General features: G+C 46.2%; 1 protein-coding gene across 16 annotated transcripts in view; it reads left to right on the top strand.

Annotated features, from left to right (window-relative positions):
- The window catches only part of SMG6 (SMG6 nonsense mediated mRNA decay factor), a 234378-nt gene that overhangs the window by 88736 nt on the left and 129525 nt on the right, over positions 1-16117 (top strand). For 13 of the 16 annotated variants that reach the window (XM_064271532.1, XM_064271537.1, XM_064271533.1 and 10 more), the window contains 3 exons: positions 4961-5059; positions 8871-8987; positions 10623-10791. In XM_064271532.1, coding sequence (XP_064127602.1) covers positions 4961-5059; positions 8871-8987; positions 10623-10791 — 385 coding nt within the window. The remainder of the gene's footprint in view (positions 1-4960; positions 5060-8870; positions 8988-10622; positions 10792-16117) is intronic. The other 3 variants (XM_064271536.1, XM_064271535.1, XM_064271534.1) reach the window with 1 other exon arrangement.

Here is a 16117-nt window from a genome sequence, read left to right as displayed (position 1 = left end):
CACCATCCTTCCATCTGAGGAGCATTCTGTATTTATTCTGAGACTGATGTGTTCATTCTTCTGGCAGTCCATGATATATACAATATTCTTCATCAACACCACAATTTGAATGCATCAGTTCTTCTGTCTTCCTTTTTCATTTTCTAGCTTTAGTATCGTATGAGGCAATTGAAAAAACTATGGCTTGGGTCAGGTGCACCTTAGTCATCAAAGTGACATCTTTGCTTTTTAAAATTTTAAAGAGGTCTTTTGCATGCTAAGTCTTTCCAGTTACTTGTCTCCTTTGATTTCTTTCATCAGCATTTTAAAATTTTCAGGGCTTAGGTCCTGTATGTGCTTCGTTAGATTTATAGTGAAGTATTTCACTTTGGCACTATTGTAAGTGGTATTGTGTTTTTTATTTCGGTTTCACTTATTTGTTGTTATGTCAGAGCTTTTTGTGCAGAACTGCAGCTGGAGTAGTCTGAGGTTTTCCTATTCATAGTAGAGGAGAGAGGAGCATTTGAAGTGTGGAGTCCTGAATCTCCGGGATTTGAAAACTGAGGTGAGGAATTAATATGGGCATGAGAGCAGACAGACTTTGATTTAAATTCCAGTTCTGGCATTTTCTAGCTTGTGACCTTGGGCAAGTCATTTAACTTCTCTGAACCTGTTTCCTCAATTGTCAAAAAAGGAGAATAATACTTCCTGTGCAAATCTTTTGTAAAGCTTTGAGATAACGTATGCAAAGGCTCTGTGCCTAACATAAATCTCAATGTATTTCAGTTATTATTTCTGGCCGCAGCGGAATTGTGGTGCCCGTGGTTAGGATCCATAAATGAGAGAGTCAAGTGTGCCTACTTTTATGAACAGCAAACACTTCTTGAACCCCTTCATGGTGCTAATATTCAAAGAAATGAAGTCTTGACATAGCTCCTGCCCTCAAGGGGCTTATACTTCTGTTGGGGTAAATGTACTATGTGTATAAAAATTCTAGGACAAGGCCTTGCTTGTTAAGTTCCACATGTATTAGGGCATACAGTGGTGCATCAAAGAGCTTTCTCTTCCTTGGTTTTGTTTGCTCTTTTGTACCCTGTTAGTGTGGTGGCTTCTGGATGTTGTTGATGAGAGTATGTGTGGGAATGGGAGGGGATGTATACAGATTTAAGGTAAGGCAGTCATGTGGGAATATGTAATTAATTTTTATACTTTCCCCCAGTAAACCATCGACCCTTTTTATGATGTCATGAGGGATTCCTTAATTTTGCAGCTGCTTCCTGATTACGTCAGAGAGGAGCCTCTCACTCCACAGCCTGGAGCAGCACTCACACAAGAATTGGAAACAAATGAAGTGCTGAATATCTAATGGCTTCCACAGGGAGAGCCATTTCAGACTTCTCAGGCCTCCTTATGCAAGGTCTTCCTCAAGCATTTCTGACCCCCTGAAGTGTCTTTGTTCTGGAAAGACAGGACTTGGCCCAGAGCCAAGTGGGCGGGAGCCTGGGGGCTTCTTGATGCATACCTCCTTCCCTCCAGGTGTTCTGGCCCTTTCCTAGATCTTATTTGGTGGGTGTTGGGTTGGTGGTTTTATCCTTCTTGAGGTCTCAGGATTCTCTGGAACCCATATCAGTGAGAGGCCTCTACCTGTTCCAGCAGTCTTCATTCCGTCCCTCTCCCTCACCTCACCCCACCAACATCATCTCCACAATCTGTTGGCTTTCTTTCTGCAACATTTCTCATATCTGCATGCTTTTCCGTTCCCTCTTCCACCTCTCATAAGAAAGAGGATACTTTTTTTTTTTTTATTAAAAGCTTATGAAGTGCTGTGCGTATAATTTCTCTTAATGCAAACGAGTTCATGCCCTCTGTTTTCCAGCTGATCTCCCTCGCTGTTAACTTTTTCCACCTACCTTGAGCTGTTCTGAACATTCACCACTACTTTATTCAGAAACCTTGAGTACACACCCCACTCACTGCCTATTGAGTCCAAGTCCATGTTCCTTATTGTAACATTCCAGGCCCTCTCTTTTGTGGTCCCAGTCATATGTCAGGCAGAGTACAGTGCTGGTCATCTGGAAAGATGCCTTATTGTATTCCTACCTTTAGGAATCACTGGTTGGTGCAAACGGTTAACACACTTGGCTGCTAACTAAGAGTTTGGCCTTTTGAGTGCACCCACAGGCTCCTCAGAAGAAAGGCCTAGTGACCTACTTCCCAAAAATCACCTGTTGAAAACCCTGTGGAGCACAGTTCTGCTCTGACACACATGGGTTCACCATGAGTTGGAATCAACTTGATGGCAACTGGTTATTCCTACCTTCGTACTTCTCTCAGGAGGTGCAGTCCCTCCTTTATACTGCCAATTCCATCTTTGTTCATCTTTTGCAACCCAGCTCAGAAGTTGTCTCTGCCACGAAACCTCTGATATGTATCTAATATAATATGTCTGAGACATACTCTATACAGAATTATTTCCTTTCCCTTTGATGACAGAAAGCATCTTCCGTCTTCCCTATGGCATGTCTTGAATTGTCTTGAATTACAGTTATTTGGGTATGTATGTATTTGTCTTAAGCTGAGTTCTCTAGAAGAGTAAGACTGGTGAAGTGTGTATTTATAAATATATATACAGAGAAATTTATTTCGAGGAAATTGCTCACACAATTATGTAGGTCTGGCAAGTCCCAAACTCATGGGTCAGACGTCAGGCTGGAGGGTTCTCCTAACTCATATGGTTGCAGGGGTTGATGAACCCAAAATCAGGTCAGATGGCAGGCTGCTGGCTCACATCCCAAGAACTGGAGGCCAGGAGATAGCAAATTGGATGCAGGATTGAGAGAGGGTGAGCTTTGCCCAAAAATCCATATATGTTGGATGCAGGCCACACCTCCATGGAAACTCCTATTTAAGTTGATTGGCTGCTCACAGCAGATCACATCATGGATGATGATTACATCATACCTGGTGAACCACTGAGAATCCTGGCCTAGCCAAGTTGACATATAACCTTAACCATCACAGTATTTTTTCTGTCTTCCTCATTAGATTATCATCTTCTCACAGACAGCATCCTATTTTCCTTTATATCCTCCACAATTGGGCACCCAGTAAATGTTTTTGGAATGGATGGGAGAGATCACTTTGTTAGAAGATTGGGATTTCTTTTGCCCCACATCTACAGGTGCCCGCTTTTAAAAGACCTCTAGAAGAAGTCAGAGTTGTACAATCCTGGAAAAACCAAAGGGAGTAGCAAGCATGACAGTAGGGGCTCTTAGGGAGGAAACATTACTTTTCACATTCCTCTGTCTTGTCTTGGCTGTACCGTGTTCAGGGATGTGTCATGGCTCGCCTTACACCCAGCCGGCCTGTGTTCTGCCATTGTGCATGAATAATTTGCTTGGGTGTATCGCGCCTGATTCTTCTGACTCATTCACTCTCTTTCTCGGAGAATAAAATGTTGTCCTGTGGGCATAGACATCTCTGCTTTTGCTCTGAGATTTGGTCTTGTCTTGTTGCTATGCACTGAATGCCTCCTCCACCTCCTCGTTAGCCAGCAGCCTGCCACAGGGAACTCTGGCTCAAGCAGCAGCAGCAGAAAGATGCTCTCACTGCCCACTTCCTGTAGACAAGGAGGTTTTGGTGGGCTGATCAGGAACTGTGCCAGCCCTGTGTCTGACTAGTGACTGACTCATGAGAAAATCAGCCTTGTGTCTTGAAAGATAAGAGCCAACAAATCACCCCCAGGTGGTGGTAGTTTGGAGGTGACTGACCATTGATTTCCTCTCTTTGGGAGGACATGGTAGGGAGGGACTCAGTGAATAAGTGGTCTTGCCTGCATTTTTCTCCAGCTATTAGTGGAGCAGCCAAGCAAATAGTTGGTTAGTGGACCCTCCCCCCCAAAAAAACCCAACCCCACTGCCATTGACTTATTTCCAACTCTTGGCACCCCATAGGACAGAGTAGAGCTGGTCTGTAGGGTTTTCCAAGGCTGTTAATCTTTACTTAAGCAGACTGCCATGTCTTTTTTCTGCGATGCAGCTGGTGGGTTCAAACTGCCAACCTTTTGGTTAGCAGCCAAGCACTTTAACCACTGTGCCACCAGGGCTCCTTAGTGGACCCCAAACTTGTTGCCGTCAATTCCGACTCATAGCGACCCTATAGGACAGAGTAGAACTGCTGACTTTTTGGTTAGCAGTTGTAGCTCTTAACCGCTATGCCACCAGGGTTTCCTAGTGGTCCCTAGTGCCCTCTAAATCCCTTCTGCTATCAGGGTATCGGATTTATATATCATCTATCCTGTGTCTTCCCATCATTACTCCTCATCTCATCCTCTTGCCAGGAAGCTAGCTGTATGCACCAAGGGAGCTCTGCTTATCCCATTGCTGCCAGATTTTTCTGTGACCAGCCAAACCCCATCCATACAGATACTGGTTTCCTCTAAATCTCTCCCTGACAAAAACTGCCCTGTTCCAGGAGTCGATCAGATGTGATGGTTCTGAATCACTGTCTTTTGGCTAGGCTTACCGGGCCCAGGCAGGTGGGCCTGCCTCCTTCCCCTGCTCTCTGCTCTCCACTGCTCCTGCCTCACTCCCATTTCCTGCAGGAGGATGCTTTGCCATCCTGGAGCCATCAGGCACAGCTTTGCTTTGGCAGCACCGTCGCACACACACTGGTGGGAGAGGGGACGTGTTTATCACTTTTCCTGGAGATTATCTGTTTAAGCACTTCTCTGACAGTTACAATAACAAGGGCAGTGTGTTGTGTTTCCCAGCAGAAGGACACTTGCTGTTGAAAGATGTATAGCACTAATTAGAAATACATAACATCCGGCCACATGGCAGCCTTCTCCCGGCCGCTCCATTTCCTGATTTCATACAACTTTGACGACAGTTGGTTTATGTTTTCCATGAATATGTTCTCAGAAAAATGAGAAAGTCTCACTGTTGCATAGGAACGAGAAGACTATTTTTGTCTTGAGCAGGTATTTGGCCACAGGAATACCAGAAGCTGTGGTCACCTGCCCAGCTAAGAGCATGTGGGAAGGGGCAGAACCAGATTCAGACCTCAGGTGACATTCTTGGTAAGAAATATTTCCATCTGACTTCCTTAGCCAAAACCATCCCCCAAACCCTTGAGCAAGCCTGCTTTTGGAAAGAAGGGGAAAGGCTGTTTCACAATGTTAATGAATTCTTCAGCTCATGTCAGGCTCCTGCTACCTGACACAAAGCCAGAGGAACCTAGGCAAATACCAAGGCAACAATGCCTTTTCCTTCCCCACCCTGCACCACTTGTTGGCCCAGCCCAGCCCCAGTCTAGGGATATATATGACCATTCATCAGACTAGGGACAGTTTATTAGAGCTAGCCCCAAAGTGGGTGGACTCTGGAAATCTAGATGCTGTTTCCCTCTTGAATGCTTCTCAAGGAGTAGCATCTTATGACTGCTGGCCCACAGAGGCCTAAGTGAAGTGAAGAGCATCTTTGAAGATACCATAGCACTCAATGCAATATTTCTCACTTGAGGCGCTGGCTCCAAGTTGCCATGGTTACCTGGGTAAATCACTCTTCTTCATGCAGTTGACAGGGCCTAAGGTTGTAGATACCATGCTTTTTTTGTATTTGGATTCTCCATAATACCTAGCACAGGGTCTGGCACATTATAGATGTTCAGTATGTGTCTATTTGTGGTGCCACTGAGCCACAGAGAAGGGCAGGCCTTTCCTATGCTCTTAAGAAATTCATTCTTCCCCTTGAACCTTACCCCCCAGCTTGAACTCTGAGAAACACTCTAGCCTGAGGTTGTCATTGTCATAAAATAGAAATGGGCTTGATGAAAGTAATCTCCCTTAGCCCCATCTTATGCTTATTCAGGCTAATGAGAGTGTCTCATTGGAATTGTAGCCATGTGCTTCTCAAAATGCCAGTGTCTTGGTGCTCAGACACTTTCTCCATCCCCTCTAGCCTTCTGTGTGCAGGTGACTTCTGCCTGGGATGCCCAGTTGATGAGGGGCACTAATGTTTACTCTGTTTCAGCTACCAGGATGTGGCCTTCACTTGTTCTGTCCAGGTTTCCTCTGTTTTGGACTCAGTCCCGACTCCAGGCTTTGTTACTAGTTAGAGGCAGGCTACTGGCAGGGCTTGCCAAGGGCCTGGACTGAGCTGGGGCAATACTGGCAGTGCTGCTGCCTATAGTAAGGAATGGAGAGAAGTTGACAGCTTTGCTTGGGATAGCTTATGCATATTCCCCTCCCTGCTTTCCACCCTGCCTCTTCTTCGATCTTGGATGTTTTTCTGCCTTAGTTACCGAGGTTTAAGACTTTACCAGAAAAAATATGAGAGTAGTGGTCTGTTTTGATCCCATGAATTGTTACTACTTCCTTACTGCCTGCCACAGAGTTAGAGACTGACATTTGGAATCAGTGGACATCTGGAAAGATGGCGAGAAAGCCACAATAGAAGAATGACTCCACTGATGCTATTCTTATGTTGGGACCTTCTGAGCAGCAGCGTTTGCCTTCTCACTCCCAGGGCTTTCCACAGTGGTTTGGGGCTTACTTTGTATACTCTAGTCACATTTACTCCTGTGGTGAAGACTGTTAGGGATAACTGTGGTTGGTGTAGCATCTCCTGGAGTAATGACTTCAGTTAGGCCCATTGACAAGTCTAGTGAGCTGAAAAGAGAGGGCTCCCCATTGGCTATTGAGGTTAATATGCAGGCAGGGACAAAGATCAGACATGTGGCTAATTATCTTTTTAACACTTAGAGATTGTGAGAGTCCTCCTGTATTACAGAGGGAATTAATAGATTAACTGGTGCCACAGCTAGTAAGCCTGGCCACTGATTCCGTCTCCTGTGGGTGTTGGGTATCTCCTCCCCTGAGGCTGCAGGTTGGGCTTCTGCCTTCTGTTTGTCACCAGTGCCTCTCAAGACTGGAGAAAGTGGATATTAGGGAGGGCCACTGACAAAGAGTAGGTACAGGCAAGGCTTTGAAGTGTGTTATGTAGCTCCCACAGAAGAGAAGCTCTCACCACCACCAGGGTGCCTCCTTTCACTGACCTACAGCCAAAAGGAGGGGAGGCAGGCTGAGAAAATGAAGGGGCTGGCACTGGGAGCTAGGTTTATGTCTTGGCCCTAGGGGAAGGAATTTGTGAAAATAAATCTAACCCTGAATCGGCGCTTATTATATCCCAATCACTGTTCTGTGTATTAACTCCTTCAGTGGAAAGAGATTATTTGTGTCACATGTATCCTCTCAGGAGCAGCAACATAGAGGAGATGAGGATGAAACCAAAGCTTGAGGATTCAAGAAGATCTTTTTTTTTAATTTATTTTGTTATTGTTGAGAATATACACAGCAAAACATACACCAACAGTTTCTACATGTTCCATTTAGTGACACTGAATACATTCTTCAAGTTGTACAACTATTCTCACCCTCCTTTTTTGAGTTGTTCCTCCCGCATTAACATAAATTCACTGCCCCATAAGGTTCCTGTCTAATCCTTCAAGTTGCTGTTGTTAATTTGATCCCATACAGATAGTTCTTAAAAGAGCACAGTGCTCAAGGCAGACATTTTGTTACTGGTTAAGCTAAACTATTGTTTGGTTTTAAGGGGATATTTTTGGTTTAAGGTTTAAAGATTATCTCAGGGCAGTAGTTTCAGGGGTCCATCCAACCTTCAGGGCTCCAGAAAGTCTGGAATCCATGTGAATTTGAAATTCTGTTCACATTTTCCCTCTTCTGGTCAGAATTCTTCTATAGAATCTCTGATCAAAACGTTTGGTAATGGTAGCCGTGCACCCTCCGGTTGTTCTGCTCTCATGTCAGAGGAGGCGCTTAGCCATACATTCCATATCCTCCTACTATTCCTGACTTTCCTTCCACTGTGAGTAGACACCAGTTGCCTTGGATGTCCACTTGCAAGCTTTTAAGACCCCGGGCACTACACAGTGAACTAGGTGGTAGAAGAGAAGTGCTGAACATGTTAATTAGGCAACTTGACTGGAATGTCCCATGAAACCATGACCCAAACCTCTTGTCCAAGGAACCAAATCCCATGACGTTTTTGGTTGTACATAAACAGCCTCAATAACTACCTTTTTTTTTTTGTCATTGTTATAAATATATCTATCACACAGCTTTGCCAATTCAACTTTTTATAGGTGTACAACTTTTTGACAGCAGTTACAACAATTGACTGTGCAACCCTGTGCTTAATCAGTGCACTATTTCCATCAGCGTTAAAGAAGATCAGTTTTAAATTTGTATTTCCCAATCTTAATCGATGATTTTGCTCCTCATATCTGTGAGTTAGAGAGACTGAGGCTATTAAATACCAGTTTTGGTTACTATAGCTTCATATTACCAGCAGTCAACTGACCAACTTGGGGTAACTGGTCCTGGGGAATTGATGGAATGCAGAATTTACACAAGTGATTCTTAACGATAATACTAACAAATGCTTACCCATATGCTAAGCATTGTGATAAGTGCATCACATGCATTATCCCATATCCACTCTTTGAGAGAGGGACTGTTGCTACCTCCCAGTCTTATATGAGGAAAAGGAGGCTTAGTAACTTGGCCAAGGATGCACACCTAGTAAGGGCCAAAGCAAGGTCTCTCTGGTACTAACACACCTAACTACTATGTCATTTTGCATCTGTTGTAGGACCTGTTAGAGATTAGGGGGGAATTTAGTTTTAAAATAAAAGGCATGGTGAAGTAGTTCTGATCAAGTAAGATGAAGTCCTTTTCAGCTGAGTTTTGTTTTGACACGAGTGAAAGGTGGGAGACCCGCTATATATGTGACACTAATGCCAAGGCTTGGTAAGGAAGAGTGGCCCTTGGTTCCCAGAGTACTGATGGAGTTCCATTTGCCTCTCCACAGACTGCTTCTCAGAGGAGTGCCGCTCTGTGATCCAGGAGCAGGCTGCAGCCCTGGGCTTGGCCATGTTTTCTCTACTGGTGCAGCGCTGCACCTGCTTACTTAAGGAGTCTGCCAAAGGTAAGCAGATGAAAGGTGCATCTGACTGTGGGCTTTCCAGCTGCCTGGGCCCCACCCATACAAGCCTCGGAGTGCCATGCCACTGTCTCATTGTCTTCCCCTCTACTCTCTAGGCTTCCTCTTCCCCACATGCCCTGTCCTTTGGCCTCCCAACTACTCCCATCTCCTTTTGTGGTCTGATTACCTCTAAGACCCTCTTTCTTCCTTGTGGAACTATTTCCTCCCTCTTTTCTCCTTTAATAGTTAGGATTTTTATTGTTCCTATGAGCTTCTGAGTGTTCCCTGCAACTATAAAAAAAACGGGAAAGTGAAATTCCCTTTTGGATCATAATCAATGCTTTGGTTTTTGTTTTTTACCCCCTCTGTATGTCCCTCTTTGTCTGGTATCTGGTGGGTGCTATAACCACTGTGGACTAGCCACCTTAGGAGATTGACTGGACCAGAGCAGGAGCTATTTTTAACCCTTGGGTTGAGGCACTATCTTGTATCCTTTAAGGACGCCCCTAGAATTCCAAGCCTAATTGCTGTAGCAGTATAAGGGAGGGCTGAAGGTCTCACCCATCTTTCAGCTTCTAGATCAGTACTGGTGAGAATAGCGAGGCCCTTCACCCTGCTGCATCAGCTTCGAAGATGCCTCTAGCCTCGAACCACTTTTTGGGGGGGAAGGGGGGATTTGTTTTTTGAAACAATCAGAGTTAGAAAAGTTGCAAGAATAGCACAGTGAATTCTTATATACCCTTCACCCAAATTCCCTAAATATTAACCTTTTACTGTATTTGCTTTAAGTTTTTTCTCTTTCCAAACACACGTGTGCATTTCTGCACACATGCATACACGTACATATACTTACTCTTGTTCTTGTTTTTCTTCGGAACCATTTGATTGTAAATTATAGCTATGGCAGCCCTCTACCCCCAAATACTTGGCTCTGTGTTTCCTGATAACAAAGACATTCTCTTACATAATGATAGTACAGTTATCAAAATCAGAAATCAGCACCCATATATAATATTATAGAATCTATAGACTTTATTCAGTTTTTACCAGTTGTCTTAATAATGTTTATAGCCCCCATCCACAAAAAAAAAAAAAGTTTTTTTTTTTTTTCCTAGTCTAAGATCCAATCCAGGATTACACATTGCATTTAGATGTCATGTCTCTTCAGTCGCCGTTGGCTTGGAATGGTTTCTAAGTCTCCCTTTGTCCTTCATGACTTCAGTGTTTTTGAAGTGTACAGATAATTTATTTTGTAGAATGTCTTACAATTTGGGTTTGTCTGATGTTTCCTCATGATCAAGTTCAGGTTATGCAGTTTTGCCAGGAACCTGGTGCCATGTCAGTACCATGCTGAAGGAAAGCTAAAAGGGTGGGCTGGAGGCCAGAGTAGAGACGTCAGCCAGGCCACGGGCGAAGCAGAAACAGTTGTCTATGGGGGCAAACCTAGTGCACTGGCTCTCTCTTTGTCCTGCTTTTCAGACTCCTCTTAGGTGCTGGCACTTGTCCTTCGCTTCTGGGCCCAGCTTTCCTGTGGACTTGGTCTCCCTTCCCTAAGAGCTTGCTGCCGTCCCAGCGCCCCAGACCTCACTCGGGGGCCACAGCAGACCTAGGCCCAGTTCTCACCCTTTGCCTCTGCAGCTCAGCTGTCCTCTCCAGAGGACAGGGATGACCAAGATGACATCAAGGTGTCTTCCTTTGTCCCGGACCTGAAGGAGCTGCTCCCCAGTGTGAAAGTCTGGTCAGACTGGATGCTTGGCTACCAAGACACCTGGAATCCTCCACCCACATCCCTGGATCTGCCCTCACAGTGAGTCAGCTGCCCATTCCTTCAGCACTACTGGCCTCAGCCCACCCCATCCAGTCCTGTTCTTTGTTTCTCCCACTCACAGCCCATTTGTTTCTCTGTTGCCTCTTGATTTGAACTTTGTTTTTTTCCTTTTTGAGCACCTTCCATGTTCCTTGATGTTTTAGGATAGTTTAGCCTATCCTCTGGCCCTGTTCCTCCTCCTTTCCTTCAGACTCAGTCTGTCTTTTTTTTCCCACTCCGTAGCTTGCGTTCTCTTTTGTTCTTTGTCCTTGCTCTTACTCTCTCACTCTCACTTCATCTTGTTCCTACTCACTGTCTCTGTAGCTGCCTCTTGAGTCTGAGTGTGTGTCAGTGTATATGTGCGACTTTTTCTCTTTTGCTTTCTCTCCCTTTTAGTTTTTCTCCATGTATCTTTTAGGCTTTCTCACTACTTCTTGTGCTGTGTTACACATTCTGTCTCCTTGCCTTCCTCTCATGACATGGTAGTGTGTGAGGCGATTGAGCACCCATTCCCTGTCTCCTTACCACTCCCCTCTCCCAACCCCCTTGTGTCTCTGTGTCAGTGTGGTATTTGTCGTTATGGGATGTTGGTCCAAGGAGTGTGTGCATCAGCCTGGGTGTGTCTATATGGATCTGTTGGTGTGTTTGTATGGCTGTTTCTTGTGTATATCAGTGTCTGGTTCTGTGTGTGCCTGTTTGAGCTTGTCTATGTATATCCGTGAGTCTGTCTGAATGCGTCTGACTGTCTCTGAGGGTCTGTATAACTAGGGATCTTTTGATGGGTGTCTGTGTGTCTGTATGTGCTGTATCCATGTGTGTCCATGTGGTTGTCCATATCTGTGTCCGTGCCCATTTCTGTCTGTGTCTCTGTGGGGATTCGTGTGTCCCCATGAGGGGTTTGTTTCCCTGTGTGTCTGTGTCTCCATGTCTCTGTTTCCATATTCATGTCTGTCTATGTCTGATTCTGGGTCTGTGTTGGTCCACATCTGTGTCTGTGTGTGTGACTGTGTCCTGTGGGAGTGTTTCTCAATGTGTAAGACTGCCTTTTCTGTGTCCATGTTTGTCCATGACTGTGTCTGTATGTGTCAGGCTATGATTGTGTCTCCATGTGTCAGTCTGGGTCTTTCTGTCTGAGGGGGGATTTCTCTGTATATGGGTCTGTGCCTGCCTACCCTTCTGCCTCTGCTTTGTCTGCCTGCCCATGCCTGTCTGCCTGCCTGTCTCACCTGTTGCCTGCCTGCCCACCTGCCTCTGCCTCTGTCTCCTGGCCTGCCTTGCCCATCTGCATGTCTTGGCTTGTCTCTGCCTGCCTGCCTCTGTCTGTCACCTTGCCTACCTCACTGTCTACCTCTGCTGTGCGTTTGTCCGCATCAGGGTCAGCAAACTATGGCTTGCTGCCTGTTTTAGTGTGGCCACAATCTAGGAATATTTTTAAATGGTTGGGGAAAAAAATCGAAAGAAGAATGATACCTCATGACTTGTGAAAATTCTATGAAATTCGAATTTTGGTGTCCATAAAGTTTTATTGGAACACAGCCATGCTCATTCACTTACATTTTGTCTATGGCTGCTTTCACACTGTAACAGCAGAGTTGAGTAGTTGCGACAGAGACCGTATGGCCTGCAGAATCTAAAATATCTACTATCTAGCCCATTACAGAAGAAGTTTGCTGACTCCTGATCTCTATTCCATGTTCCCAGGTATGCCATTCTTATCTATCTCAGTGTCACTGTGTGTTTGTTCGTATTTGCACAATAGTGTCTTAATGTATGTGTATGTAGGCTTCTATCGCTGTTCATCTCTGTTGGCTATCCATCTCTCTCCCTCCTCTTTTCCTGACTCTGTCCGCCTCTGTCTCTCTCTTTCCGTTCTCTGCATTGTGGTCTCTGGCAGGTGTGGTGTACTCAGAGCCCCTTCAGGCTCAGTGTTACATGTGTATATGTATGTGTTTTGGAATAAGCATCCATACCCAGTATCTAATCATTCTTCTCCACTGCCTTTCTCTGGGAGGAGGGAAATACTGGAGGATAGAGTATGGAGACCTAGGCTGCTACTGACAGCACTTCTGGGAGGGGTTTTTCCCTGGGCTAGGGACGAGCCAGCCATGTGGACTCATGGGTGAACCACAGAGGGAAGGCTGCAGCAGAGATTTCATGCCAGCAGTTATTGATCTTCCTGTGTGGACTGTATAGTCTTGATTCTTTCCTGCCTTTCTTTCCTCACATTTCTTCCTTGTTCCTCACCCCAAGAAGCAACACATAACTTTTTTCCCTCAACCCTGGACAGTTAAGCCTACCCTCCCCATGCCCCCCTCAGGTCTTGCTCTGCAGTTATGTGGGTGATGCTCACAGCATTGAACAGTTCTCTGTGTCCTTCCCATGAGCCTCCCTAGGCAGCAAAATATGCTCCAGGCTAAGGCGTTGTGAGCCGGGGTGGAGCCTGAACTGAGCACCTGGGGCACCACCACAGGAACTGATGGCTCTGCTGACTCAGGGGCAGCTGTTTCCCAGCAGTGTCAGGAACCAAAGGGTTGACATGCATAGTCTTAAACTTTTCAAGCCGTTAATCTATAATGCGAACTAGGCAATTTGTAGTTTTGGAAAGAAAATGACAAGGAAGGGCTTAGCTCTCCAGGGATCTGAAGCCAGTGCTTCTGAGCGTGCGCAGGGGTCACTGAGTGAGTGTTCCTCCCTTCCTCTCAGAGGTGGGGGGGGGACCATCTGTCCCTAGAGCTTGGGCCTTCCCTGGGTCACCTCACCTCATAACCACGGATCCCTTAGATATGGTCCACACAGCCCCTGTTCACCAGCATCCTAGGCTCTTTTGCAACCCGCCTCCCTGCAGCTATCCTCCCTCTCTTGCTCCCTTTGGCTTTTGTTTGGCTGAGGAAATGGAAAGCTCACACAGGAAGTGCTGGGCCTCATTTGCTTGAGGTGCCGAGTCTGTTTTCTCTTTAGATGCTGCAGCCAATGGCCCGTTGCTGGCTTACGCGAGCTGCTGCCCATCTTTGGGCAAGGGCTCAATCTGCAGCTGGGCACGTGGTCCGAGCACAGCCACCCACAGCTAGGCTTCGCCTCCTGGGCTACAGGGGGGCAGAGGGGATTGAAACACTTGAACCAAATTTGCTCAGACTTTTCTTCACAGGAAGAGCAAATCAGACCAAGTACTGAAGCAAGATTGCCCAGTAAACAAGTTGCTGTAGCCGTCCGTGGACACCACTGCTCTCTTGTGAATCCAGCGTGGTCTAGGGAAGCCAGTGCATGGTAGAGAGTAGGGCCCCTTCGGCGGGATCTCTCTCTGCCCCTCCCCATCAGGACCAGGACCTTGTTGTCGCTGGAATGAAAGTTTAAGCAGAAAGGAGGGGCTCTGCTGCCCTGGGGCCTGACCACAGGGCTTGATTGTTTGAGTGCTGGTACCACTGTTCAACAGAGGAAACCTGACCTGACTCCCGGAAGGCTAGTCCCACTTCATAGCCTTCAGGTCAGAGCACTGGAAAAGTGGATTAAGAATATTCCCTCCCTACTTTCCATTTTCTTATATAGCTCCCTAACAGTCATTGTGTAAATACTATGCTTGAGAGGTTGGCGAGGTATGGTGGTTCTGTGGGCTCAGAGTTGCATCTCACACCCACTGATCTTCCACACTATGGAGTCTTTTTTTTTTTTTTTAAGGCCTAGGGAATAACATACCCCAGATAGTTCTGTGAATATCAGAACTGTAAACCTCCGACAGGCCTTAAGGCCCTTCTTGCTGATCTTCATTTTGGAGAGTTTAGGAATGCTGTCAAGGGAGCAGGAAGGAAATGGCTCCCACTTAGTGCTTCTCCTTTGCATGATTTCTTTGGTCTTTGCCTGTGTTGGTTCTGTGCAAAGACAAGTTTCTCTCTCTGAGATCAGGTGACCTGGTATCTGACATTTCAGTTTGTTTTTCTCTTGAAAACCCCTCTCTTGAATTGTCTTTTTGACACATTTGGGTCCATATTTAATCTGGATCCCTTCATTCCCTCCTTGTCTTTCCTTGTACAGTTAGAGAATCATAGCAGAGCATCCTCCACTTGCCATGAGAAATTTCAGAGCTCATCGTTAGTCTCCTCGGTTCTGTCCTTTTTGCCTGTGTTCCTCTTCTTTCTGGTCAAGCCTACGTTTCCTAGGAAATAGCTACTCAGGCACATCTGAAATACGGTCCCTATCCTAGGAACACCCAGGATGATGATGGATGATAGAATATCCCCAACGCTGCAGAGTGATAAAGGCAGGATTGCAGGACCATCTGTGCCCTCCACACAGTGGCCCTTAGTAGGTATGCGTGTTGGAGCCCATGTGTGAGTAAGTTGACTTACCATTTGGGCCTGTTAGGAGTTAGAATTAGGATGGCTTTATATCCCAAGAGATTTTGTACGGAGGATCATAGCAGGTGTGGAAAGTTGCCTTGGGCCCCTGAAAAAGACACTGTAGAGTGCTTTGGTCAATTTAGAGCATACCACAGTGTCTGGAGGGGCCGTCTACTTGGGGATAGGGCACAGTTTCTGCTTTCTTCTGCACCAGGCCCCTTGTTAAAAGGCAGTGGCAGCTACTCCCCACTTTACCAAATGAACATGTGGAAAGTTGAGAATGTCAGGTGATGGAGAGGAACAGAGCAGCAGGCTCCCTTGAGCCTAAGCAGAGTGACCCCTTGCATCTCAGGACCTTTGGCGAGGCCCGGGCAGTGGGACCGCCTGCCTCATCGCACAGTCTCTGCTGACGCCAACCTCCCCTCATCTGGGTCCCTGGTTCTCAGTGAGGGAGGAGTCAGGGGACTCTGAGAACAGCCAGCCCAGCCCAGCTGTGGCAGTTGGTTTATTGCTTTCAGCTGGTACTTGAACCCAGGTCCTGGTCTTGGAGACGTTCCCAGGTTTAATCCCCAGAGCTTTCTCGCAGCTGTATGACACCGCGCTGACCCCGAATGAGGATAGGAAAATAGAACCAGTGCCAAGCCAGAGTCTCTTTTTCATTTGGAGTCTGGCTGTCTGCCCATGACCAGGGTTACATAATGGGAAACATAGCTGGGGCTCTGGAGAGCCCGCGTTTCACCAGGCTGCCCAGACCTTCGCGTTCTGATGCTATATATCTTCCTAATTGTAGCTCGGATGCATTTATCATACCTTTGGATTGGAGTACCATTAAAAAAAAAACTCCAGAAATTCCTGGACTTGCTGCTTTTCCATGGCTTGTCTATATAGTCTACAGCTTATGCTGGAAAAGGCCTATAGGGAGCCTTCTGAGGTACTGTCACATAGGGAGACGTAGGTTGTGTGCAGTAAGCTAGTTGCCGCAGGCAGCCTGCGTG

This window comes from Loxodonta africana, chromosome 18 (assembly GCF_030014295.1).
Source record: "Loxodonta africana isolate mLoxAfr1 chromosome 18, mLoxAfr1.hap2, whole genome shotgun sequence".
Taxonomy (NCBI): domain Eukaryota; kingdom Metazoa; phylum Chordata; class Mammalia; order Proboscidea; family Elephantidae; genus Loxodonta; species Loxodonta africana.
Note: the sequence above shows the minus strand (reverse complement) of the source record. Positions and strands in the feature narration are given on the sequence as shown.